The sequence below is a fragment of the Drosophila biarmipes genome, chromosome X (genome assembly GCF_025231255.1).
Source record: "Drosophila biarmipes strain raj3 chromosome X, RU_DBia_V1.1, whole genome shotgun sequence".
NCBI classification, from domain to species: Eukaryota; Metazoa; Arthropoda; class Insecta; order Diptera; family Drosophilidae; genus Drosophila; species Drosophila biarmipes.
In genome coordinates this window covers 25,638,126-25,663,319 of record NC_066611.1, presented here as the reverse complement: position 1 = coordinate 25,663,319, position 25,194 = coordinate 25,638,126, and the positions used below count along the sequence as shown (strand labels likewise).

At 50.6% G+C, this 25,194-nt stretch overlaps 4 protein-coding genes across 10 annotated transcripts; 2 read left to right on the top strand and 2 right to left on the bottom strand.

Moving 5' to 3' along the window:
* Positions 1–80: 80 nt before the first annotated feature.
* LOC108024144 (probable isocitrate dehydrogenase [NAD] subunit alpha, mitochondrial) lies at positions 81–3,421 on the top strand. 2 transcript variants are annotated; one of them, XM_017093931.3, is made up of 6 exons: positions 112–245; positions 524–592; positions 1,090–1,257; positions 1,594–1,988; positions 2,048–2,183; positions 2,250–3,421. In XM_017093931.3, exons 1-6 carry the CDS (start codon positions 219–221, stop codon positions 2,586–2,588), a joined length of 1,134 nt encoding a protein of 377 aa, XP_016949420.1. In that variant the 5' UTR covers positions 112–218; the 3' UTR covers positions 2,589–3,421. The 2 variants fall into 2 exon arrangements, with proteins under 2 accessions (XP_016949421.1, XP_016949420.1); XM_017093932.3 differs by lacking the exon at positions 524–592 and having other exon boundaries at positions 81–245.
* LOC108024090 (uncharacterized) lies at positions 3,414–22,554 on the bottom strand. Of its 3 annotated transcripts, none has more exons than XM_044093694.2 (6): positions 21,914–22,554; positions 10,277–10,581; positions 10,126–10,202; positions 9,746–10,014; positions 5,849–9,685; positions 3,414–5,729 (listed from the first exon to the last, which is right to left on the bottom strand). In XM_044093694.2, the coding sequence occupies exons 2-6, from the start codon at positions 10,459–10,461 to the stop codon at positions 4,494–4,496; spliced, it is 5,604 nt and encodes a 1,867-aa protein (XP_043949629.1). In that variant the 5' UTR covers positions 10,462–10,581; positions 21,914–22,554; the 3' UTR covers positions 3,414–4,493. The 3 variants fall into 3 exon arrangements, with proteins under 3 accessions (XP_043949629.1, XP_016949354.1, XP_043949630.1); XM_017093865.3 differs by having other exon boundaries at positions 5,849–9,682; XM_044093695.2 differs by lacking the exon at positions 21,914–22,554 and adding an exon at positions 19,550–19,633.
* LOC108024143 (6-phosphofructo-2-kinase/fructose-2,6-bisphosphatase 1) lies at positions 10,945–19,684 on the bottom strand. 4 transcript variants are annotated; one of them, XM_017093927.3, is made up of 2 exons: positions 19,550–19,684; positions 10,945–13,778 (listed from the first exon to the last, which is right to left on the bottom strand). In XM_017093927.3, exons 1-2 carry the CDS (start codon positions 19,584–19,586, stop codon positions 11,725–11,727), a joined length of 2,091 nt encoding a protein of 696 aa, XP_016949416.1. In that variant the 5' UTR covers positions 19,587–19,684; the 3' UTR covers positions 10,945–11,724. The 4 variants fall into 4 exon arrangements, with proteins under 4 accessions (XP_016949416.1, XP_016949417.1, XP_016949418.1 ...); XM_017093928.3 differs by lacking the exon at positions 19,550–19,684 and adding an exon at positions 15,565–15,743; XM_017093929.3 differs by lacking the exon at positions 19,550–19,684 and adding an exon at positions 14,288–14,378.
* Positions 17,989–25,192, top strand: LOC108024145 (protein kish). Its single transcript, XM_017093933.2, has 4 exons — positions 17,989–18,001; positions 24,572–24,741; positions 24,807–24,916; positions 24,987–25,192. Exons 2-4 carry the CDS (start codon positions 24,580–24,582, stop codon positions 25,090–25,092), a joined length of 378 nt encoding a protein of 125 aa, XP_016949422.2. The 5' UTR covers positions 17,989–18,001; positions 24,572–24,579; the 3' UTR covers positions 25,093–25,192.
* The last annotated feature ends 2 nt before the right edge of the window (positions 25,193–25,194 follow it).

Sequence of the window (25,194 nt, the reverse complement as noted above, 5' to 3'; positions counted from 1 at the left end):
GGGTCCTAATCCTAGTCTTAGAGCAGCGGAGGGAAGTCGTCGAGCCAATTTCACCCCCGAAACAAGTGGCAACCCTGCGCCCCGCCCGCCTATCGACCGATAGGCGGCAGATTCGCCAGTTTTCCGCAAGGTGGCGACTACGGCAGGCGCAGACTGAAAAGACAGACTTTTTTCTATATAATATTAGCCAGGAACCAGTGCAAAAACCGAGCAACGCAATGGCTGCTAGATTCGTACAGAAAATTGTAAGAACCGTGTAGAGTTAAGCGACCTATGCTCCCGACCCCTCCCGCGCCGCGTTCCCCCTCTCGCCGACGACCAGACCGAAAATTCCGCAGGACAGCAGTTGATTACGTGCTGGCCAAAACCTAATGGCCAACTACCACTAACATTGCGATTTTGTTTCTCGCCCTGGTCCTCACCCTGCTCCAATCTGCTCCATCGATAACCACTCAACCAACCAACCAATCTGCGAAACCCGAACCCGTCGTCGACAACAACACATTACGCAAAACACTTGCAGCTTAATCAACTGGGATTGATTGCTGCGCGTGATGCTCCGGCGGCGACCGCGACGCCAGCGGTGAGCCAGGTTGGTTCCTTGAGACGATCGGCAAGAGGCCTTGGGATCGGATTGTGGGGAGGGAAGAGGAGCCCCCATCCGCCCAGCCAGGACATCAGCTGTCCGGCCGACGAAAACGAGAACAGCCTCAGAATTCGCATTCCCTTTACATAACACTTGCTCTCTCGCTCCCTCGTTGCGTGTCCGTTATCGATAGCTGCGTGTGTGCTGATGGGGGGTTGGGCGGGTGCTGCCACCCCTCCGGGCCCACCCCCACGCCTGGACAAAAACAGTTACCGAGATTACCAGATTCCTGGTCTTATCAACACCGTGGGAACAATTCATGCACTCTAACCTCAACATGGCGAGGTTTGGCGCGGGGGAGCCGAAGTGCTGAGATTGTTGTTTGGCATGGCCACTTATGTAATCGTAATCCCTATAAATGCCCACACAGCTGCCATCCCCTCCACGCGCCCTACGGATTTGTGCCATCTGTGTAACCCAGTTTCTGTCTACCCTATTTCCAGGTCAACGCGACTCCCGCCGCCAGCCGGTCCTACTCCTCCGGCACCAAGAAGGTCACCCTCATCCCCGGCGATGGCATTGGACCCGAGATCTCCGCGGCCGTGCAGAAGATTTTCACCGCCGCCAACGTGCCCATCGAGTGGGAGGCCGTGGACGTTACCCCCGTTCGGGTGAGTGTCGTAATCCCGGGAAGATGCCGATGCTAGTTGCCCAGGTGCCAGTTCGAATCAAAACCAAGCAATTCGAGCGCCTTCGGTTTGGGTGTGAACGGCCTTTTGCCAGGTGGCAACTATGGCGTTTGAACGCGGGAAATTTGAAATGCACCCTGCGAGCATTTAGCACTCTCAATCGCTTGGTTTTCATCCAACTAGATTTGTCTTGTAGTTCAATATGTGGCACAAATCGAATAGGTATTCTATTAGAATAAGACCTAGCCTCACAGCTTTCGATTCCAATTGTAAATGTATCATACTTTTCTTTTGCACTTGTCTGACTTACAAAAACAGGGCCCCGACGGAAAGTTCGGCATCCCACAGGCGGCCATCGACTCGGTGAACACGAACAAGATCGGCCTGAAGGGTCCCCTGATGACGCCCGTGGGCAAGGGTCACCGTTCGCTGAACCTGGCCCTGCGCAAGGAGTTCAACCTGTACGCCAACGTGCGTCCCTGCCGCAGTCTCGAGGGCTACAAGACGCTGTACGACGACGTCGACGTGGTCACCATACGCGAGAACACCGAGGGCGAGTACTCTGGCATCGAGCACGAGATCGTCGATGGCGTCGTCCAGAGCATCAAACTGATCACTGAGGAGGCCTCCAAGCGCGTGGCCGAGTACGCCTTCCAGTACGCCAAGAACAACAACCGCAAGAAGGTTACCGTGGTTCACAAGGCGAACATTATGTAAGTGGGCACTCGTCCCTTCCTGCCCCTCAACTTACCTTCTTCTTTGTGTCCCGCAGGCGCATGTCTGACGGTCTCTTCCTGCGCTGCGTCCGCGACATGGCCCAGAAGTTCCCGGAAATCCAGTTCGAGGAGAAGTACCTGGACACTGTGTGCCTGAACATGGTGCAGAACCCCGGCAAATACGACGTGCTGGTGAGTGTTGTGGAACACGTTGTGGCCGTGAAACCTGGGATTAACTCGAGTCTTATTCCCTTGCAGGTCATGCCCAATCTGTACGGTGATATTCTGTCTGATATGTGCGCCGGTTTGGTCGGCGGCCTCGGCCTGACGCCCTCAGGCAACATGGGCCTCAACGGAGCCCTCTTCGAGTCAGTGCACGGAACCGCCCCCGATATTGCCGGCAAGGACCTGGCCAATCCCACTGCCCTGCTGCTGTCTGCGGTGATGATGCTGCGCCACATGGAGCTCAACACATACGCCGATAAGATCGAGCGAGCCGCCTTCGAGACCATCAAGGAGGGCAAGTACCTCACCGGCGATCTCGGCGGCCGTGCCAAGTGCTCCGAGTTCACGAACGAGATCTGCGCCAAACTGTAGACGACGGATCACGCAGTGCCCGCATTAAACTTGAGCAAGTATCGCCAACAACAACAGGAAGAACAACAACCGATATGAGCAGAGCAAAGAATACCGCCAGGAATATTATGCAGAGGGAAGATGATGCAGTATGAACAACAGCAATTAAACACTCGCCCCAAACCAAAAATATGTAGCAGCAACGTCAGAACAGAACCACAGCAACAAAACACTCACTAAATTTTGCCGAAAGTTTCTTACGTTTACCCTTTTTTAAAATTTTTCCAAAAATTACCCTCACCCCGCAAAACGAAAATTTTTTAAAGATAACACACTACCTAAAGTATTTTACGTTCGAATACCTAGGTATATTATTTCAATTGCTTAGGCCAAACTTGCAAGCGTTAAAATTCGTTAAATTGCCAATTTTACTTGCGGTAGTAAAGTATTTTTGTCGCCATCCAGCCAGAACCCTGAGTTATTATTGTTTATGTAATTCGTATGCAACGCGATAATCTTAATTATTTATTGACTATTAATTTTCTAATTTGTTTAGCCCCTCGAGTCGAGTGAGGTGCCTGCGCAGCGTGCAGACCCTCTTATAGAAAGCAGCAATTTTGTCAAATACGGGGCAGAACGTGTGAAATAGAAGCCAGACTAGTTGAAAGTTGAGTGCAAACGGTTACAATAATTTTATTCTAAACAGAACACAAATTAAACTTATTCAAACCAAGAGAAATACACAAGTGCTATGAAGTGGAAAGCAATTGTTATTAATAATTAAGCGAATTGTAATGCAAAATCATCATGCAATTGTTAAAACTCAATAAAGGAAACCAAACTAAATAGAGAAATCGAATTTTATTTGTAATTCACAAAATTTGCAAAGTATATTTTCAGAGTCGACAGTTTTTGAAAAATGTTCTCAACCGAACTACCTACTTCGATTTTTACTAGGCTCGTGTAATTCATTTTGCATTTGCACAATTGGCAATGAAAGCAAATTGTTAGTTTTCGATACACTTCTTTATTTCTATTTGGTTGTATTTCCACAAAATAAACAGTTTATCTTTAGATTCGTTTGTTTCAAATGCACTCATGCCTTTGGAGAAAAAAAGGTAAATATGGGGATATCCTTTGTTGAACCAAAAAAAAACATTTTTGTAATAAATAATTTTTAAAATGCTAATACATTTTAAAACCTGTCAATTAAATAAGTCACTGGTAAGAGTTAAAGTTTACCTTTGTCTTCGCGCTTGCTCGAGGGTTGCTTAAATATGATCCGTTGCAATAAAAAAAATATATCTTTGTCGCACTTGCTGCCGTTTACTCCTCCGGGCTCCCTCCTGGCACCATCATTAGCCCAGAGACTGACATATCTTACACACATTGGTATAGTCATTCATGGTCATTAAATATAAACGTGCTCCTGCTTCCTGCTCCTGTGTACCCTACATATTGTACTATATGCCGTTCCGCATACTCACTGCAACATACGCGTGTCGTTAGTTTTTCCTTTGGTGCCGGACATCGGTTCTCTCTCTCTCTGATCTGTTCTATTATAATATATTATACTCTGTTCCTTCTGTTCCGTTCCGTGGCTTATGGCGCCACTACTCGCATCTACCCAGAGGGTATGACGTCTGTTACGTGCAAATGGGATTCCCTTTTCTATCCTACATTTGCAATGCTTGGGATAGTTGGACTCAAAGATCCATCTTAGGTGAACCAAGCAACTAAGTATCTACACTGCCAGTTAGCGCAATGTTGTCGTCATCCGTTTCATGTCAATTTAGCTAACGAAGGAGTCACACAGACTGTCCCGCTCAAAAAAATAAAATGCATGTGCTGCATCTACTAATCCTAACAAAAGTTTCTTAACCGTACGAAAATAGAAGCAAGTTGCTCTTGGACTGTGTGCTCCGCCTACTGGAAAGGAGCGAATTGCAGCATGTCGGCCACGGGGGCCCCCATCCGAGAGGCAATGGCCGGATTGGTCACCGTGATGGGCAGCTCTAGCGAGGTGGGCACCCCGCTGCCGTTCGTCACGCCGATCACGGCAAGGCTGTCCTCCAGGTTGCCCTCGACCAGCGGCGAGACGCGGCGCAGTTGCATACCGCTCGGGTTCTCCAGCGTGGACATGATCGGCGTCTGGTCGAGCAGCGCGTTCGTCTCGTTGGTGCGCGCCGTTATTGGCGGCGTCAGGTGGACAGACTGCGGGGGCATCGGGTGCGAGATGAACACCACACTGCCCGGCTCATCGTTGCCGACATGGAGGAGGCTGGCGCCCGTGCGGGTGTCGATGTGGAGCAGGCCAACGCCAGCGTTGGCCGCGTTCACGAAGTCCGAGTCGTCGTCCACCACCTGGCTGCCGGCCAGCGCCTGGGAGAGCAAATCTGTGCCGGGCACAGCCATGCCAGCCGATGGCCCATCTTCTTCTTCGTCCAGGGTGACCAGCTGAAGGTCGCGCTCCTGCAAGTACGCTTCCGCCGCCTGCAGGATATCACGCGCCTGCAGCACTGCTCTAATCCCGCCGCCGCCTGCCACATTCGAACCACCGGATCCTGTCTCAGTGACGCTTACCTCGATGCACGAGTCTGGCTGCTCGGCAATGCTGAACAGCATAGAGGGATCCAGATCCAGGCGGTGCCCATTGACGTTCAGCTGCAGCACATTGGCCTGCACCTGCTCCTCCTCCTCGATGACATAGCTGCCGGGAGCTAAAACACTTCCCTCGGCCACTTGGCTGAGTGGCGTCATAATGCCCATCGTGTCCACTGGCTCCATGTCGTTATCCGCCTCGCTGAGTAGCATTTGCGGCGACAGCTGAGGCCGCGGCGATAGCTGGTCCTCCTGCTCGAGGTCTGCCTCAGTCTCCGTTTCCGAGGGCTCCACCACCTGAGCCACCGCCTCACCGCCCAGGAAGTCAATGTCCGCAAAGACGGCTGACAGCGGATGACCGTCGGCCAAGCGCGGCGGCTCCAACAGTGCCTCCCGCGGCACCGGCACCAGGTGGTTCTTCTCGTTATCCAGATATAGAGCCACGTTGTTCAGCGGCGTAAAGTTGTTGTTGTTCAGCGAGCAGAGCATGAACGTGTGGCTGTATCCCGGGATCGGTCGAGTCATCACCGCGCAGATGCGTCCAGCGCACAGCTGAGGCGGCTGAAAAACAAATGGAAGAACGTGTTATAAACAAGTTTCCGGATTCTATACTGTTAGTTTAGTGTGTTGTGTTATTCAGGATAAGTGAAATTATACCATCATGGAATCAATCCACTTACGTTCTCGGGACTTTCCTGCCCATCTTTGGTCTCGCACGAAGACTCCTCGGCCACGTCGCTGCGGGATACGCTCTCCACGTGGTCACTGGCAGCGTTCCTCGAGCGACGTCTCGGTCTTCGTTGACCGCCGGCCTGCAGCAGCGTCTCCGGCGGAGTAAGGATCGCGGGCGGCGATGTCAGAGAGGAGCGGAGGCGCTGCTGCTCGCGCAGATCCACCAGTTGCTGGTGGGCCTTGGCCACGTCCGCGTCGCTCAGAGTCCGGGCGCAGCTGAGATGCCTGGATGGCTTATTCGGGCCGAAGGAGAATGGAGCTGAATGCAGCGGGGTGACCTGCGGGTGGCTGGCGGGGCGACGTGATGACGGGAACAACGTGGCGGGCAGAACCAGTTCGACGGCTGCTAGCTGCTCGTCCAAGGACATTTCGGTGGTATCCATTGGCCCCTCCAGCTGGAGCTGCTCCTCGTCCTCCTCCGATTTCTCCTCCGCGGTCGCGAAAGGCAGTTCCTCATCCGAACTAATCCCTTTCTTTTCCTCGCTCAGCTGCAGTTGATCCTCCTCGGACCTCGCCGACGGGGATGGCTCCATTGCGTCCACCTCTGCTTCCATCTCCTCCTCTATTTCTGCCTCCTGTGTGTCCTCCTCCTCTTCTTCGGGCGACGGCATCGACCGGATCCAGCGCGCTCGTGCCTGTCGACATTTCTCCGCACTCCGCCCGCTGACCAGGTCGGCCTCGTACTGCCGCAGCAGCTCCTGCTCGCGCTTCTTAAGCAGCACCTCGCGGGCCTGCGGCAAGTAGCGCACAACCTCGGGCGAGTGCCGGGCAGGAGACCAGTTGGCCAGGTCGTTGTCTGCTTCGGGTTCCTGCCTTGGCTCTAACTTCTGATCCTGAGCCAGCTCCAGTTTTTGCTCCTGCTCCCGATTCTCCTCCTGCTCCCGCTGTTCCTCTTCTGCCGGATGCCCTACTAGTCCGGCGTCATGTTCAGGCATTGGCGCTTCGTCGTGGCTCTCCTCCTCCTCCTGATTCTCTAAGTCCTCGTTCTTTTCCGGCTGCTCCGTCGTGTCCTGTGGCTGCTCGTCGTCCTCATCGGGCAGCCGACTTCCGTTGCTGTCCGAGGACTGGAGGCTGCCGAAGGGCTCGTACAAATTGGGCAGCCGAATGTCCTCCAGGATGAGCACGCCGCCTCGCTGCACCGGCTGAGTGGCGTCCACAATGGCCCCGTGAATCAGGCCGGCGCCCGAGGCGGATCGCTGCAGCTCGCGGGCCTCCTCCGCCGAGATGACCGCGATGTTCGAGGCAATCGAGCAGCTGTTGCTGGAGCTCGGCTCCGGGGACAGCGTGCCGATGCCGTGCGAGTCCGAGCTTGGACTGACGCTGGACATGTGGTTGCTGTTGCTATGGCTGCTGCTGTTGCTGCTCCCACTGCTGCTGCTGCTCCCGCTGCCGCTGCTGTTGTTGCTCAGCTCCTCGTGGGCGGGCAAAGGCGAAGGCAAGGGCGAAGGTGAGGGAGTCTGCTGCCGAGCGTCGGACTCCGGGCGCTGGGGCGGGCGACGGGAGGATTCAGTCTTGGCTTTGTTCCGACGCTTCTTTCTGCTCCGGCTTATGCTGCCCATTGCACCCTCGCTGCTGTTTGTGTTGCTGTTGTGGGCGCTGTTCATCTGGCTCTTGGCGCCGTTAAAGAGCAGTTCGCTGACGCAGTTGGTTTCCTGGAGAGGGCTGTGAATGTTTGTGGCGGAAACCTCCTCATCGGCGGCAATCAGCGAGGCCGGCAGCAGATCTTCCTCCTGAGCTTCTGCCAGGACAGTGGACTTGTTGCGCGACTTGAAGATGCGCTTTTGACGCTCCTTGATAGGCAGGCTCATGTTATCGCCCTCAGCGCCTTCCTCGGGCACAGCTTCCTCGGGTTCCACTGCTTCCAAGGGCTCGGGCTCTCGCTCCTGCTCCACAGCTGATTCGGGCTCTTCCTTCGCCTTAGTTTCGACGGGTGCAATTGTCGGCTCTTGAACATCGTCGAAGCCCTTGAAGAGACCCTCGTGGGAGGCATTGTCCTGGGACTCCTGCCCAGCCACAGGCTCTTTCGCGCGGACCTCCTCTTCCCTTGCAGGAACATCTTCTTCGCAATGAGCCTTGCCGTTGGCATCGATTATGCGATTGGCATTGGTGTTGGTTCGACGCCTGTAGCTTAGGCCATTCTGGCCGTCCGGCCATTCCGGCTCCTGCTGCAGATCATCCTCCTCCTCGAAGTCAAAGCAAGACGGGATGTTGCTGGCCGCCTTGGACGAGGATGTGGCCCTATCATTGCAATTCCCATTAGACTGCGCATGTAGCCCCCTGCCGCGCTGCCTCGGCTCATCCTCCACGAACACCACACTGCCGTTGGAGCTGGCGTCGCTGTCCTGAATAACAATTGGCTCGTCGACCTCCGGCTCATCGGCCTCTGGCTGGCTGTCCACGTGGAACTCCTGCACCACAACGTCGCGCCGATCCTTCTTTGGTATATTGCGTATGCGCTTCTTGGTAGCAACGCCGTCAGTCTTCTCTTGTTCCTCCTCCTCTTCCTCCTCCGCTTGCTGTTCTAATGCTGCTGCTGCGGCTGGCGGAGGTTCCACCACCTTGCTGCCATCGACATCAACCTGCGGCTGCGGTGGCTCCTCCAGCGACTCGTCCGTCTCGTCGTCGCCCCACTCGGCCATCAAGCTAAGCTGCAGCTGCTTGGAGGCGTCGATGCTGCTCTGCGGATGCGGGAGATTCTCTGGCGGCTGCACAAGGTCAGCCTCTGAAACCGGCTCCGGCGATAAGCTGGAAGGAGGCTCAGGGGGATCAGGTAGAACCGCCAATTCGTCCTCTTCCTTCCTTTCGTCAACTACCGCCCGCTTGGCCGCTGGTGTGGATGAGAGGAGCATCGGCGGAGAGAGATGCGAGTCATATATGGGCGCCCTAGTCCTGGAGAACGTTCGCTTGCGCCGCCCAGCTGCGTTCCGCGGAGTCTTTTCGGCGCTCGTTGGCGTTGTGGTGAGCGTCTTGCGCAGGGGATTGCCCCGCCTTATCGTGGGGGTCACTTCTTGGTCACTCGCCGTGGTGGCGGCGGCCAGCGTGCATCGTCTGCCTCCGCCACGACGCGAAGGCGTGGTCAGCACTGGTGGTGGCAGGAGGAGCTCCGGCGAGTCGCCGCCTCGCTGACGCCGGCTCATAGAACGGGTCAGTCGGCGTTGCTTGGCCGGCGGCGACTCGGGGGCGGGCATGGTGGCTCGCAGTTGGGTAGTGCGCTGGCTACGGGGATCCCGGGAATGCGCATTGCTGCGTCGCGGAGTGGTCTCCGCCATGGACACCTGCGGCGAAGACAAGTTGGAGGTGCTTGTTGAGATGGAGGTGGAGGGGGAGGCGAATGCCGAGACCGAGGTCGCGGAGCTGTCCTCGACGGGGCGCACTACACTCTCGATGCTGGCCAGCGTTTGCTTGGCAATGCTCTTCACCATCTTCTGCTCCTCGTTCGTCAGCGGAGCGTCCACCACGATGGACACGTGGCGCGAGTGACAGCGCACAGAGCTCCTGTGGAAAGAGGTGCTGCTGGTGGTGTGGGCTCTTCGTGCAGCCCGCGTCTTTCGCGGGGGATGTACGCCTGTTGCCGTGCTAGTGGCAGTGCTGGTGGTGCTGTTGCTGCTAAAGCTGCTCGACGACTCCAGGTGAGCACGACGGTGGATGAGCAGGACGCTCATGCTGTTGGTGCGAAAGGTGCACATGTTGCACTCGTATCCGGCGTCTTCGACGGCACGATCGCGAGGCAGAGCCGCCGTGCCGCCGCCGCCTCCGATATCCATGATGCGAAACGTGGGCACCTGCTGGTAGAATATGCGATACTGTATAAGCAATGGAATCGATAGCGATGTCGAGCTACTTACTCGACCCGCTGACGAAGGCACTCCGCTGCTGCTGCGGGCACTACTGTTGTGCACGCTGCCGCCGCCGCTGCTGCTGCTGCTGCTCGAAAAGAAGGCCTTGATGAGGCTGTCTGTCCGGGGGGCGGGTCCGCCGTTGCCGTTCCCGGTCCCTGTTCCGCTCCCGTGTCCGCTTCCGGTTCCATCGAGGACCTGGTGACGGCGATAACGCGACTCCGCAATCGCCACATCGTCACTGAACTTGTCGCCCATGTGCATTCCATCGGCCTTTTCTGTAAATGGAACGGAAGGGGATTGTCAGTATAGTAGCTAGGGTCTGAACCGAAGTGAAAGATCACTCTCACAAACTAGTGTGATGTGGAATCCCAAAAGGGTGTACTTACTGCTGCCGCGTTTGATGAACTCCTCCTTGTGAGCGCATTGAAAGGGGTAAATCAGTTTGGATGACCTGACTTGCTCGCTGTGCACAAATTGGCAATTTCAGAAGGATTAGGATTTAAATGGGGACGAGAGAGAAAGGGGAATGCAACTTACAAGGTCTTCTCGTTGAAGAACGCCACAACTGCGAACGGCGGGCGGCTGGAGTTAACGAACCGAAAGTCCTGCGTCAGGGTCACTTCGCCTGGCCACCAGATCTCGGTGTTGTGGATCTTGACCCAGACCACGTCGCCATCGCTGTAGGGCGACTGCTCCGGCTCCTCGTTGCGGAAGCGGGGCATTCTGCCGAGTCGGGAGGTGTCCTGGATCTTCGCTGTCTCTGGGATTGCTCGTGGGCTCGCTGTGATAATGTGATCCTAGCGGACAAGGACGAGGACACATTCCAATTCTCTTCCCGGCAGCTGAAACCCATCGAAGGTAAAATGAGTATGAAACGAAAGACTTGTCTCGACAAGAAAAAGGGCCTATTGCAGCATCAGACTATCGACTGCGATGCAAACATCCTTAAGCCAAAAGTCGTATTGTGTAGGGACCGATTTCGATAAGGGACACACTGTATCACTGGACTTTCAAGTGCGGTGCAAATCATCCTACAAAGCCGTGCCAATTTATGCCCGGTACAGAACTCCCAAGTTTGGACTTGTTTGGAATCATAACTTAGATGCTACATAATTCCAAATAGTGAGTACCTTCACAAAACTTTCGTTCACTGCAGTTTGAATTATGTATTCCTTTATACGCCGAACGATAATGAAACAATTGGCTTTTTGCATGGGTTTTCGGTAAATTGGTATTTATTTTTGACTCGGAGTGGTAGCATTTATGTAGTTACAGTATTTATTCCACACAAACATACAACTGAGCAAACATAAACATAGGCTAGAAGTGTGTCGGGCAAGTGATTTCGATTTCGAATGGAATCCGTGAGTTTATCCTCTCGTGTAGCTGCAAGTTTCGCTCAAAACTACTGGTATAAAAATGGACAACGAAGCAGATAAAAACATATTTCGGGGTTTGGGAATTACAGTGGAACAGGTTTCTCAACACAAGGAGGAGATGCCCACCGCTTGCGTGGGTGGCGAGGGTAACTAATTACATCCAATTAAGTAATGTACATATAGTATGTAAATCTAGGTATTTAAGTCTGAATATATTTTGTTTTTTTTTTTTGTATCAATGCAGATGTTCTTAAACATTTGTAAAGTATTTAATCGTTCATTAAAGTACATAATAAAACAGCGCAATGTATCAATCACAATTTCATATGCAGTCCTCCGATGCCACATTAAGTAGAAGCGCCACCACATCCTGGCAGCAGGAGCAGTTGTCATTGTTACTCAGGCATGGCATTACCATGTCCGTATCTTTGTCTGTCTTCATTGGGCTTTTCGGGATGCGATTGGGGGGAATTGGTTGTGGGATCAGGGACTTAAAGGGGGTGGTGTCAAGTGCATGTGGGGCAGCCGTAGCCGTTCCAGCAGCCGTGCTTAGATTGTCTTGGATTTCGAAGGTGGATGTGGGTGCACGGGGCGCAGGCGAAGCCGTCATTGGTGCGCCTGGACATCGACGCGTCCGCCATTGCCGTTCGTGGCCGTCGCCACATCGTCGCCCACAATGAGCACCTTGCCGACGCCATCGGGTGCCACCAGCTCGCCGCTGAGTCCGTCGAGTCCGGGCTCGCTCACATCGCCGGGGATCTTGGGCTTCGGGCGGTGCGTGTCCACCGCATCGATGGGCAACTTGATGTGCTCCACCTTGCAGCCGTAGGCCACCGGCGTCAGCTTGATGACCGTGTGCAACGGGACATACAGGTAGGGCAGCTCGTCGGCAGACTTGTCCAGGAAGTAGGCAAAAAGGCAGCGTAGCACCGCCTGGTGCGACACGACCAGCACATTGCCCTGTCGCTCCAGCTCCATGATGACCGGCTCCAGTCGGGCCACCAGGTCCTCGTAGCTCTCGCCGCGGGGGTAGCGATAGGCGAACTTGTTCACGTCGCGCGCCTTGAACTCCTCGGGGAACTTCTCCTTGATCTGCTCGTACGTCATCTCCTCGCAGTGGCCGGCGTCGATCTCGTTGAGGGCCTTCCAGCGCTCCTGCGGTGCCTTCACATCGGCCACCGTCTGGATGGCTCGCTTCATCCACGACGTCCACACACGCAGTCCGTCGATCTGCTGCTGGGCAATGAACGTCGACAGGGCGTTCGCATACTGATGCCCGCGGGCGCTAAGATTCGAGTCGCCGCCAATCAGACCGCTCAGATTGTGCTCGCTCTCGCCGTGGCGCGTCAGGTAGATGGTGCGCGGCGTTATGTGAATGTTCATCAGGTAGTAGACGATGCGTGACTCTACGTGGCCCTCGTTGTTATAGACGACAACCTTCTTGCCGGCATTGTATACCTTCATGAAGCTGAGGTGGGCCTCGGTGACCTCGTCGATGGGCTGGTAGCGTTCCTCGTAGTGCTCGATGCGCTGCAGGAAGTCCCGCACGACCAGCTCGGTGTTCATATTCAGGTAGTCCGGCGAGCTGACCTTGACCTCCAGAATGTTCTGCTCGATGATCTGCGGATCGTCGCAGATCGACTCGACGAAGAACAGGCGAAAGCCGTGCTGCTTCACCACAATGTCGTGGATCAGCTGGCGGCGGTCGCGCGTCGAGTTGGTAGCATCGAAAACAGCGATGCTGCCCTGGCCGCTCAGCAGCCACTCACAGGAGTCGTGGAGTGCCTGATTGGCGCACCTGTTGCGGATGGCCATCGCCTCCTCGTTGTCGGCGCGGAAGAACTCGTGCGACTTGTAGGCGGTGGTCGCATGCCGCCGGTACTCGCCCAGATTGAATACACGCGTTGCGATCCCGATCCAGTTGAGGTAGCGCGCCAGCTTCTTGGAAATGAAGGTCTTTCCGCGCGCCGGCAGGCCCACCATGGCGATCACATGCGGCGTGGTGCAGTCGGCGATGGTGCGCTCGCCGCGGATGGGGAAGGGCTTGGTCATCACCGTTTCCGAGGTGGGCGGGAGCAGCTTGCGCAGCTCCTCGGACATCACCGACGGGCAAACGTGCAGCTCATTCTCGATGGCCAGATCGGCCGTCTTCTTCAGCTGATTCAGCGAGGTGGTGCGCACGCGTAGAGACGGCGAGGTGTTGTACGGCATGTCCATGATGCTGGTGGCGGTCACGGATCGGGCTAGCTGCTTGGCAACGGCGGATGCGGATGCAGATGCTGTGGTACTCGAGTTGGATGATGAGGATGTGGACGAGGCGGAGGAGGAGGAGGCGCTGGAGTACGCACAGTTGCAGCAAGTGCACAAGTCGTCTGCGTAGGGCGAAGATGTGGAGCGGGGTGGTTGTGGGCGGAGGGGGGGCAGGAGATTGGGTGTCCTTTTGGTGATCGAGGGCAAGGGTAATGTTCCTACTTGATCCTCCTCGTCGTAGTGGTCGTCGTCGTCGTCGTCGATTGAGCTGCTGTAGCTGCCTGAAATTTGATTAGGGGCTTTGCTCTGCGAGGATGGGGCTCCTGCTTCTGCTGGCTCTCCTTCTTCCTGGCGCTTTTGGGGCTGCTGATCAGCTGTTCCAGCTTCTGCTGTTGGTGCTGCTGTAGTTGCTGTTTGTTGTTGTTGTGGCGTGGCGAAACATGAAATTAGTCGAGTATTTTAACATAAATGTGCTGTTGTTCAGGGTTCGATTGTCGAATGGTGCATGTTTTTATGCGTGGTGCGGAATAGGAATGAATCCATCAATATTACTCAGAGATATCGTGTTTTTCGTGTGCTTTTCGGGACTCGGTGGGTTAGGCCAAAAGATACAAATATCGAAAACTGTTCTGATGTACCTACAAAGTAGCACAGCAAAAATTATGGATAGATACAAATTATGGATGTGCACATGTGTGTGTGTGTCGGTGGCTGGCTAATATTTGACTTATTTGCACTTGACGATCGAAGACGAATGAAAGTGAAACTGAGAATGAGATTGGGTTTGAGACTGAGAGTGAACCTCACACAAAACGTGCGTGCTGCGTGGGCGACGCTCTTTTCCAAGCGAGAGAGGGCCGAGTGGAGAGCGCAACTTTGGATTAGCACAAGGAATAAACGAAAAAGACGAAGCACACACCGAAAACAAACGAAACGAAACCAATGGAAACAGCTGACGGTCGGGGTACTGGGTACGGAATCCAATCGAACCGACTAATCCTCACGCCGTTTGTTATCGATAGTTCGACGGCGCAGCTCGATGGCGGCAGGGTTGCCAGCGCGGCCGATTATAGCGGGACTACCTGGAATGACGGCCAAATTCCCGGTTACTTTTCGGATGTATCTGCGATCTGATGATCTACATGCAACAACAACAGCCAACAGAGGGAAGCACTGGCACGACACACGCGAACCACAAAAGGCATTCAAATGTGCCCATTAGCAAGTGGAATATTTATGGGTCTACTGTCGGCGTATTGAGTATTTCTATACGGACCCCACTCCGATCCGCTGCTGATTATTGCCCCAGGCTATCAACTACTATACTATGCCAAACATTACGGCCGAACCCATGGCCACTTTCAAGCTAAAACGACGGAAATTTACCACTGCTACAGTAAAGTAATAAAGACAGGGCCGAAATTACCGCCTCTATCGCCCAGCCAGAGAACAAAGCACAGCCCAAGCACAGCCCAACCACAAAACCCCACAAACAGGCGGTCTTTGGGGATGGGGATGAAGGCAAAACACCGAGGGTGGTGATCTGAGCGCATACATATCTCTATCTCCCAAAAATCTTCCAAACACGACTGCACAACATGATCGCACAGCACACAGCGAAATAGTAGCATTGCAAATACTTGAAGCTCTAAAGCAAATTAACCACTTTCAAGCGTAAAAATAATATAAGTTTGTTCTTAAAAAATAGCTTTGTAATATTTAAACAGAAAAATGTGTTTCATTGAAAATTAGATTAAATCAAGTTGCAGAAAACGGAGCAACCCATGTTTGCAAATCTTTGGATCTTAGATGCATACCTGGGTGCTAAAATATCATCCGAAAACGTAGAAAATGTGTTAAAATGCTAGAAGATGTTTGGCGTGAATGAACTTTAAACCATATGGTTTATGTTATATTTTTAGAAATCATATGTTTTTAGCCGCGTTCTTTTTGCACCTTACCGATTCTATTGGGCTATGGCTTGTTCAATGTGTGACAACGCCGATACGACCACGACCGAGGGTCAAAACAACGAGTTCAACAGAACCCTCACTGGCCATGAATGTAAGCTTAGTATTACTGGCTGGGACTCAATCCACAATAAGGAACTAGACGACTTGGTTAGCGTTTATGATCGGCAGTTACAAGTGAGTGGTACTGTTTCTAGGACCGTAGCTAGGGAATGGGAACTATTACCTGGACAGGAATGACCGAGGGGTGGAACCTGTTTCCGTCGACGAGCCGGAGCAGAGCAAATCGAGAAGGTGAAGCAGCCACTGCGCTGAACGCTCAGACACTGAAAAACTATTGCGATTTCTGAGAACTGGAACTGAGAATCGAGAACTGAGCACTGAAAACTGAAAACGCCGAGCGTCGGCAGGCAGGGCAGAACTGCGACGTCGTCGCTAGTAGGTAATAGCTAAAGCTGGAACAGAAGCATGAAATGTAACCGTAACGACGCCGACGACCGGGGTCCCGTTCAGAAAAAAGAAGTGAGTCGATCACTTGCCGAACTGCGCAGCTACAGTAGAGCCTCCATGGGTGGACACCTCTCTAAGCCAAAAGTTCCAGGGAATCATTGTATACCCAGCCAGCAGCTTGAGATTCCCTGGACATGAGCCCATAGTTCCCATATTTCGGAAAATGCATACTTTAATGCAATTTTGACTGTATCTGAGAATTAGCCGTGACAAGCGCGAATATATGGCCTGTTGCAGTTACAGCAGAAACACAAACGTTAAATTGTTTGCGGTTCCGGGCGGAATTCACATTGCCGGGCGGCCGCTCAAAGTTCACCTCATAAGTCTCCTACCACTTAACTCGTACCTCACGTGTTCGTCCACAAGGCTTCCCGGTGCAATTGAGCTCTACATACTGCACTCTATGCACCCCGTTCCTCCGGCTGGGCGGATTGATCGCTTAGATGTGCGTCATTGGCTTATGGGGGCAATCGATCCGATCTACCACGAAGCCAGTACCGTACGTCCCACCCGAGCGCTGCTCCCCAAACTGGTCCATATGGCCAGCCAAGTCCAAGGTCGAGAGCAGCAAGGCAAACACAAATAGGCGGCTAGGTGATCACTGATCACGCCTTTGGGACGTGCGCCTCTGGGTGCAGCGCTCGGGCATCCGCGATCTGCACTGCACTCTCTTATCAACGCTGGCAATCCGAATCGCTAGACCTGTTCCCGCCTTCCGATCTGACTCGGATTTAGCCGAAATAAGCCGAAACCTGTCCGATATAACTAAGTAACTACCTCGCTAGTATGTTTGATCTTGGGATGGAACTTTCTTTTAAATAAAATCATGAAATTAAGATCAGTATATATGAGAGATACACCAAGAGTTTCACCGAATTTAATTTCGTTTAGATTCAAGCATATTCCCTATAGACACTTGACTGGCTTACACCATTCTCTTCTTAACAGATGATAGGGGAAGAGATAGAGATTAATCTCATTCATACAAGTACGTTTTCGAACACATCTAATCTGAAAAGAAATAGCTTGCATTCTACTCAATCTATTATTTGGAGCGCAAACAAAATTAAACAAGTGCACACAAAACGGCTCGAGTGTATTTTTACGAAACGAATACTATGAAAAGACATGATTATAAGATACTAGTCTGATAGAATACCACATGAAATATGATTGTAATCAGGGTTTGCCAAAACAGTTCTTGCACTGTTTGGTTATCAACAAGATACACAAACGGCGTATATCAAGTGATGTTTGTTTTTGTCTGGTAAGACGAGTTTGTGATAAGAAGTATCGGTTCTGTGCAGTTAAAAACCCCATCTAAGATACATTGGAGAGTCGCCATGCTTGCCGCATAAACTCCACTCCGACCAACTTCGTCATGGGCTGACTCACCAGCGCAGGCTGGGAATTCAGCAGTGCAATAATGGGCAATGCGACCATGCGGACCTGGGGCACAATCTCCCACCGACTGGCTGATAATCTCCCAGCTGTGCTGTCGCACTATCGGAATTGCCGAAAATAACACCAATAACAACACGGGTACACGGCTACACAGCAGCGAGTGTAATTATCGTTGTGGCTTGAAAGTCCGGCCGGACAGGGCCTGATAAGGCTGAAATAATGGCACAGTGCAAAAAGGAGCAGAGCGATGAACGATGGTGCAAATTGAACGGAGGAGGGCGCAGAGTCCGTCTGCAAATAATGACAATGTTCGTCGTCGATTACAGACGCCTTATCACCGCACTTATCACTGCACCGAGGCCGTGGATCGCTGCCGCATATCCAAGCGGCGAACTCCCCTGAAACAGCACTTATCGCCACTCCAGGTGAGAATTTACGATGCATGGCTTGTGCCCATGTGAGGTGCGAGTGATGACGATGACGACGGCCGTGCTGCTGCGTGGGCGGATGCTAAGTTCGGCCCGCTCAACGACCAACTGCAAAACTTTCCACCTCACTGGCAAACAGAAATCACTGTTGCTACTCAGTTCCCAGCCGTGAGTCACGTTGAGTCACTCCAGCCCTTTTATGGGGTCTTTTTTACAGCTCTTCAGTGTGGTTTCTGTTTTGCTGCGGGCCACACTGGTGTGTTCCGTAGTTCCAAGAGACCTAGAAGTGCCCTGTTTATAAAGAGCAAGGGACTATTCCTGGTATTTGATTTTCTATTATTTGGTAATACTTCGTACTCTCAGCATCTCTCTGAGTCCTCAAACCAATCAGTCTGGTTGCAGAATGTGCTGACTGGGTAAATATTTTTTATTACAACAAAAAGTTTGGCACTCATTGTCATTCATTGCTCGTCGGGGATGCTTTCTTTGAAGTTTGGGTCCAGTGAGCACTGCACCGGAAGCACTGCATAGGAAGTATTGCCCTTAGCTAGGTATTCGCCTTGATTGCGAAGGGGTTACCGTGGGCGCACCCCCAAACACCGATCAGACCACCTGACTTAGGGCTCTAATTGCGTTTCGCGAACCGCTCCAGTGACACTCGTGACCACCTCGCCTCGGTAGTACTCTAGTAGGGTGTCGCAGGCTGTGGTTAAGAAGCAAACTTTTTGATTCAATGAGAGAAAAGTAAGCACACAGACAACTAAAGGCCCTAGCATGTATTGAACCCCCGTCGTTTTGTAAAAAATTGAGTTCGACGACGTTTTTGCTATGGGAACTGAGGCACCCTGGTGCGTAGGGTCTACTTTTCGTTGCCGAAGGCACCGACAGATAAGCCCCCGACTTTCGGTTTCAATGACATGTGCTGCGCAGGGCTCAAAGGGATTAAGCTTTAAGCACCCAAGCTTTCGCTCCACCCCTACCCGTGTTCCCTATCCCGTATTGCTGGAAATCTGGAGGAGGAATTTCACCCGGAATTCGAAGCTGAGGGCCGGAAAACGACTCCCTTGACAGCTCAAGACGTGGCAGTGCCGATCTGCGAAGTGCCAACCGCTGGGTCCAAACAAACGGACTTATAAATAACGACGGACCTCGCGGCCTTGGGCGAAAGGGGTGAGGATGGGGTGGCTGCGAAACAAGCGGTCAGGTGACACGGGTACCAAGTGAAACACTGGCCAACCCCCGCCCACAGCGCTTCCTCGGCTATTTTTCCGGTTTCCCCAATAAAAGTGAAGAAGAAAACAAATTATAGAAAATGAAGGCGACGTGTTGCACGTATGTGTGTACATTGTACGGCAAATCGCTAGAAAACCAGCAGGCGCAACAACAATGCGCCGCAAGGCGGAAAGCAAATTCACAAAGTACCAAAATAGCAGGCAGAATATTCGTTGGGGCATTTGAAAATGAAAACAAAGTGTTTTGTGTTTCTGATCGGTTCAGGTCGCGCTGGGGATGACGAGATGATGGGATGATGGGATGCCGAAGCTGCTGTGCTGACGCGGACGACGGGGAGAAAAGCGCCGCATAAACAAACGACGTAAATGGCAATGCTGTGTGATCCCAGGTCCCAAGAGAGAGAGTGGGCAGAGATCATCACCAGCGGCGGCTATAGACCTGGGGGCACGGGCGCTGGTGCTCCACAGTCTTTCGGTGCCCCATAACCGTGTTAGTAAGCCAAAAAATAACCGCTGGTCAAGCGTTTACGCCGAGGAGGTGCCCAGACCACCAGGTCAGCACAAATGGAGGCGGAGCCGGAGTGCAACGTGGTTGAGACGGAGGGCCAGAGCCACTGCGGGCCTGCGCTATACGTACACATGGGATCCATGGCCAAATCCGGATCCTTGGCCATCGCCCCGGATTGCAAGCAGTCCTGCTGCGCAGAGGGCAGTGCGCGCCCGCCTGATGCTCTCTTCGGGGAAAACTCGAAGCTCGATTCGACTTCTGGCGACAACAAAATCACGCGACTTGTTATTGTTAAACCACAAACAAACAGAACAAAAATCACAGAGCAGCTTTTGGTAGATCGCTAATTTCTTCGTACGCAAATCGCAAATCGCAAATAACAGCAGAAAGCGGGGCAGCAAAAAAACACGAATTTTTATTTTGATTTGATATTGACTCGGAACTCGGGAACTCGGGATCTCGGGGCACGGCACAAACAACACCACAAGAAACGAAAGTACAGAGCGAACTCGCCGAACCGCCGACCGCCGTTCAGTTCAGTTCCGCACACGTCGCTTGACAAAGTCAAAATGAGCAAAAAGCGCAATAGCGGAGCGAGTCAAGTGCTTGTGCTTGGAAGCCCCAATCCCCAGTCCCCATTCCCCATTCCCCAGTCCCAGACCGCGAAAACGAAACGAAACGGCACGCGAACGATACGATCCGATTCGATCGCCGAGCGAAGAGCAGAGCGGGAGTGCTCCGGCGCGGTACGGGTAGCATCTGTGCAGGGATTACGAAAGGCAGCGGTAATAGCGCAACAGCTGCGCCCAAAACAACAAGGCCCCAAACCCCCAAAAATCGGGATTTTTAAAGTACCCTTATAAAATAAGGGTAAGAACATTGCCGGACCCTAAATAAAGCTGCAACTGTAGCATTCAAAATGTGTTGCCTACTTAAAGGCATTGAAATTGAAAAAAGTTTACTAAATACCCCACTATTCGAACATTGGCTATGGTTAAGGTTTATAAAACCATTATTCAATGAAAATCAATTTGAACCTTGTGAGTACTTCGTTCGCTATAAAATTTGATTTAGTTCAATCTGAAATCTTAAAAACATCGATTTGTGTATTTGAAAATACCACTCTTTGTAACATTGTTTTAATCTTAATATGCGATGGCCTCTTATGGCAATTCCGTCCCTTATATATGCACTTTTCGAAACTGTTGATGATTACTAGTAACACACTCTTGCAACGCAAAAACTTAATTTTTTAGAAACACAAATCCATGAAATCTCTGTTGAATATAATTTTATTGGTCTAATAATTTATTAATCAATCTATTGGATGTTCTAATTTTATGTCAAGATGTAAGTTGTGTCTGCGGTTTTAAATATGTACGTTGAACTACACTTTTTTTTAAAGATGTAAGGATTAGTTTTAGGCATCCATTACGATGCGAATTACCCAGAATTTAGAAAAAGAAAAGTTGAATGGTGTTTTTAGATCTCATGGTTAAATAGACTCAATCTCAGCAAACGTTATTTTCTTGTGGTGTGGTCAGGAAAAGATATAAGTGCGCTGACGATAATCGGATAGGAAACCCAGACATCGATAGTTTCTGAATATCGCTTAGCGAACGGGCGATAGCGGAATGGCAAAAACATCTGAACGAGCGAACGAGGGGCACAAAACAAGGGGCGAAAAAGCTTCCACGGCAGCAACAACACTGCGCGGCAGAATGCAACACTGTAAAAGCTGCGCAGCGGAGCAATGGCGGCCTCTGTCGCGGTGTGCGTAAGCTGTGTGTGTGCGTACGTGCGAGTGACCGGGACACCGGGCAGCGAGAGAGAACGAGCGAGATGGCGAGCCACAAAGAGAATCTTACAATGTACACGAGAAAATCACAAAACAATTGCGTAAATGCTCCATCGTCCCATTCATCAACAGCTATGTAGAACAAGTAGCAGCTTGAGATACAAAATGCAGAAAGTTTACCGTTTTACAAGTCGAAGCACACGCAGCGATAACCGAATTTGGCAATAAATGCAGCCGATGAATACAGAAGGCGAAGTGGAATGGAAGCAGAGGGCAAGACTAAAAACAAAATAAAGAGGGCCGCCTTGGTGTTGGTGGGCTAGCTGTGCGCATGTGCGTGGTGTTTTGGTGTTGGCGGGCGTACGTTCGTGGGTGAGAATGAGAATGTGTCATGGAAAGCGTGGAAGGAATGTAATAGAAATGCAACTCACCTCGCTCGCTTCAGCTCCTCTTACAGATATCCACGTTTTTTACACTTTTTAAACACGCACGTCGTATCACTTGCACTCCACACACTCCCGGTTAACTTCGAGCTGAACCTAGGCGGACGGCCCTTACTGTGCTGTTAAGATCTAACAGCTCTGTAAGCGCCAACGTCAACGTTGCGTTTGTGTGTACTTACATAAATACACATGCAAGGAATCGCGGAACTTTTGTCTTAGCTATGTAGCTTAACTTTCCAGGCGAGAACTTACCGCTTTGCCAATGCAGCGACTGGAAGTCATCGCTGCTGCAACTGCTGCTGAATGTTGTTATTGCTGTCCTTAGTGATTTTGTTGCAGTTCCTGTTCCTCTCTCTCTGTTTCGCCGACTGCTGCCTCGCTCGCACTCAAAAACAAAACGCAACGCGCTCGGCTCACACAGACACAACTGCTGATTTGAATACACTCACACACACTGCCGCACACAGTGGGGCAATGAGAAAACGTATCCGATTATTATATATACATGTGTATATCTAAATATACTTTTGATTTTTATGAGCGCGCTCAGCTACAATTGCATTGGAAGCACCAACACACACGCACGGGGGATGCACTCGGTCGGGAGTCTCCTCTCCTCCCCCTTTTCATCATCCCCTCGCGATTCCAAGTGGAAAACGAAAACGAAACGAAAACGGACCAAAAAAGAGGCACGGAAAACCCGAAAGCACAGGCGAAGCGAGGCAAACTCAACGTTTCAATTACGCTCGCCCAAGCTGGGCCGAAATCTCACCGATCGGGAGCAGACACTGATTTGCCAAAAGAACGCTCGAAATTGAACGGATTATATGTAACAACAAACACAAAAAAAATTCCCAGTGAATTAGAAGTTGCAGACAAATTGCTAGTGCTGGCCGCAAAACCGATGTTTATTCGATACTATCGATGGTTTCGTAAATGTGCCAACATCGATTACTTTCCTACAGCCATCGATTACTTACCTGACCTAACAGCTCGCTTACACTGGCACATGTTTTCAAATAAAGGGAACTCCACTGAAAATTAGAAGCATGATTCCATTGATATTAAAGAGTTACTGCGACATTTTCATAAAAAATGTTGAAATCTAGGTTTCTACGATTCACCAGCTACGAGGTTGTTGAATTACACAAAATGCACATCTATACCTTCTTTTATTGGAGTCCGATTTTAAAGTGGAATACCTCTATGCGTTTGTGGTTAAATTCTCGTAAAATCTGGATTTAAATCTTTTGTTTTAGCTACGGTCAACATTGTAACCCTTTTGAATTGAATTTTTATCGTAATTCTAGTAGCTCTTGAAATGCAAACCCAAAACTGGCCTTCTAGATTCCACAACTTGAGTAATTGGTTGCCGATTCAGACGTGCGATACCTCCATGAGTTTATGGTTTAGTTCTTTAATATTCTAATTTAAAATTTGTCTCTTATCCGAGGCTTAAAATTGTAGCCCATTTTCATGTACGATTTTTAAGTATTTCAGAATGGGAACCCATAACTGACCCTTTAGACTTCATAACTTGAGTAACTGTATCCCGATGTAGACGTGGGATACCTCTATGAGTTTGTGGGTGATTTCCCTAATATTCTACATCAAAATTTGTCTTTTATACGAGTGTCAAAATTTTAACCCGTTTTCATGTTCGAATTTTCCATAATTCCATTGGCTTTCAGAAAGTAAACCCAAAAACTGTCCTTCTTGATCACATAACTTTGGCTATTGGATCCCGATGTAGTCATGGGATACCTCTACGAGTTTGTGGCTCAATTCTCTAGTAATGTACATTAAAATTTGTCTTTTAATCGGGGGTCAAGAATTTAGCCCATTTTCATGTCCGATTTTTCCATATTTCCAATAGCTGGAAATGGAATGGAAACCCAAAACTCACCTTCTACATTTCATAACTTGAGTAATTGGATCCCGATGTAGACGTGGGATACTTCTATCAGTTTGTGGTTCAATTCTCTCATAATCTACTTTAAGTATCGTCTTTTACACGAGTTTCAAAAGTCTAGCCCATTTACATGTCCGATTTTTAAGTATTTCCAATGAACCCGTAACTTAATTTCCAGATTCGATAACGTTAGTTATCGGATCCCGATTTTTAATTAGAATACCTCTAAGAGTTCGGGTTGGAATTCTTGAACAGTATACATTAAAATGTTCCTTTTCAAAGAGGGTCAAAATTTTAGGACATTTTTATGGTGGACTTTGCCGTGTTTCCCATGTCTTTCAGAACAGGTCCCCAAAACTACACTTCCAGATTTCAAAACATGGGTAATTTAATCAAGATCTTAAAGCAGAGGTATCGCACTTTTCCGTATTCTCCATGGCTTCCAGAACCCAAAACCACACTTCCAGATTTCATAACTTGGGTATTTTCATCCCGATCTGAAAGTGGGAAACCTCTACCAGTTTGTGTTGGAATTCTTGAATAATCTGCATTAAAATTTTCCTTTTCAAAGGGGGTCAAAATTGTAGTCCATTTTTATGTTGAATTTTTCCGTAAGTCCAATGGCTTTCGGTAAGGGAACACCAAAACTGGCCTTTTGGATTCCATAAGTTGAGTAATTAATTCCGGTTTAGATGTGGGATACGTTTATGAGTTTGTTTTCATCTCTGAAAATTAAACTTTAATTGATAGCCAACATTTTAGGCTGCACCTTTAAATTCAATAACTATTTATAATATAAAAGAGATCCTACAAAAGTTATGTTTTTCAACTGTTATATTCCGTTTTTGGATTTGGAAAGATTCATGGGAAACCGTTTAGGGTCGTTCCCTCTATGCCTCAAAGTCCAACTGAACTTCCAACAGCTTAGGAAATATCTAACTCTGCTAACTGGTAACTGCTTGTACATTCTTTCATTTATTTTCGCTTTATATTTTTAGAATTTCTAATGCTGGTTTTCCAAAGGCTTATGAAAAACCTATCGAACCAGTTTTCAGTGCCCAAATGGATTTTGGAACCAGTTCGCTTTTGCAGAGCAGCTGGCACGTCACTGGTTTGGTTCACTGTTTGTTGTCATTGCGAAGCACGGATTCCGATTCGAAAAATCATGGTTTGAATTAATTTAATATTTTAATCTGATTCTGAGACTTAACTGGTTCCCTTCCACCTCCGCAGAGTGCCCTGTTCAACTTTCAAAGCCTGCTCTCGGTCATCCTGCTGCTGATCTGCACCTGTGCTTATCTCCGCTCCCTGTTTCCCAGCATCATAGACCGCAACAAGACCGGGTGGGTCCTTCTCGTCCTCGTGGACATCCCAAGCCCAACTCCGATCATAATCAATCTTCCCTGATTGCAGATTCCTGGGAACCTTCTGGAAGCTGGCGAGGATCGGAGAGCGCAAGTCCCCTTGGGTGGGCGCCGCCTGCCTGATCATGGCCTTCACGGTCCTCTTTTGGAGCTGAGTGGCTCATCCAAGAATACCACAACCTGCATAACATCGTAGATATTCCAAACTTTTAAGGACTGTAAATACACGCTGCGCTTCGCAGCACTGGTTACACATT

Excerpts from the sequence above, each read along its gene's own strand:
- LOC108024145 (XM_017093933.2), top strand. The coding sequence starts at position 24,580 with ATGCTGGTTTTCCAAAGGCTTATGAAAAACCTATCGAACCAGTTTTCA. Across the intron at positions 24,742-24,806 it reads TTCCGATTCGAAAAATCATG|AGTGCCCTGTTCAACTTTCA; the intron begins GTTTGAATTAAT and ends CCACCTCCGCAG. Across the intron at positions 24,917-24,986 it reads ATAGACCGCAACAAGACCGG|ATTCCTGGGAACCTTCTGGA; the intron begins GTGGGTCCTTCT and ends CCCTGATTGCAG.
- LOC108024144 (XM_017093931.3), top strand. The coding sequence starts at position 219 with ATGGCTGCTAGATTCGTACAGAAAATT. Across the intron at positions 246-523 it reads CTAGATTCGTACAGAAAATT|CTTAATCAACTGGGATTGAT; the intron begins GTAAGAACCGTG and ends AAACACTTGCAG. Across the intron at positions 1,258-1,593 it reads TGGACGTTACCCCCGTTCGG|GGCCCCGACGGAAAGTTCGG; the intron begins GTGAGTGTCGTA and ends TTACAAAAACAG.
- LOC108024143 (XM_017093927.3), bottom strand. The coding sequence starts at position 19,586 with ATGGCCAAGGATCCGGATTTGGCCATGGATCCCATGT. Across the intron at positions 13,779-19,549 it reads TTTGGCCATGGATCCCATGT|CAACTACAGCAGCACCAACA; the intron begins GTACGTATAGCG and ends AACAACAAACAG.
- LOC108024090 (XM_044093694.2), bottom strand. The coding sequence starts at position 10,461 with ATGCCCCGCTTCCGCAACGAGGAGCCGGAGCAGTCGCCCTACAGCGAT. Across the intron at positions 10,015-10,125 it reads GTTCATCAAACGCGGCAGCA|AAAAGGCCGATGGAATGCAC; the intron begins GTAAGTACACCC and ends TTCCATTTACAG. Across the intron at positions 5,730-5,848 it reads GGCAGGAAAGTCCCGAGAAC|CCGCCTCAGCTGTGCGCTGG; the intron begins GTAAGTGGATTG and ends TTTGTTTTTCAG.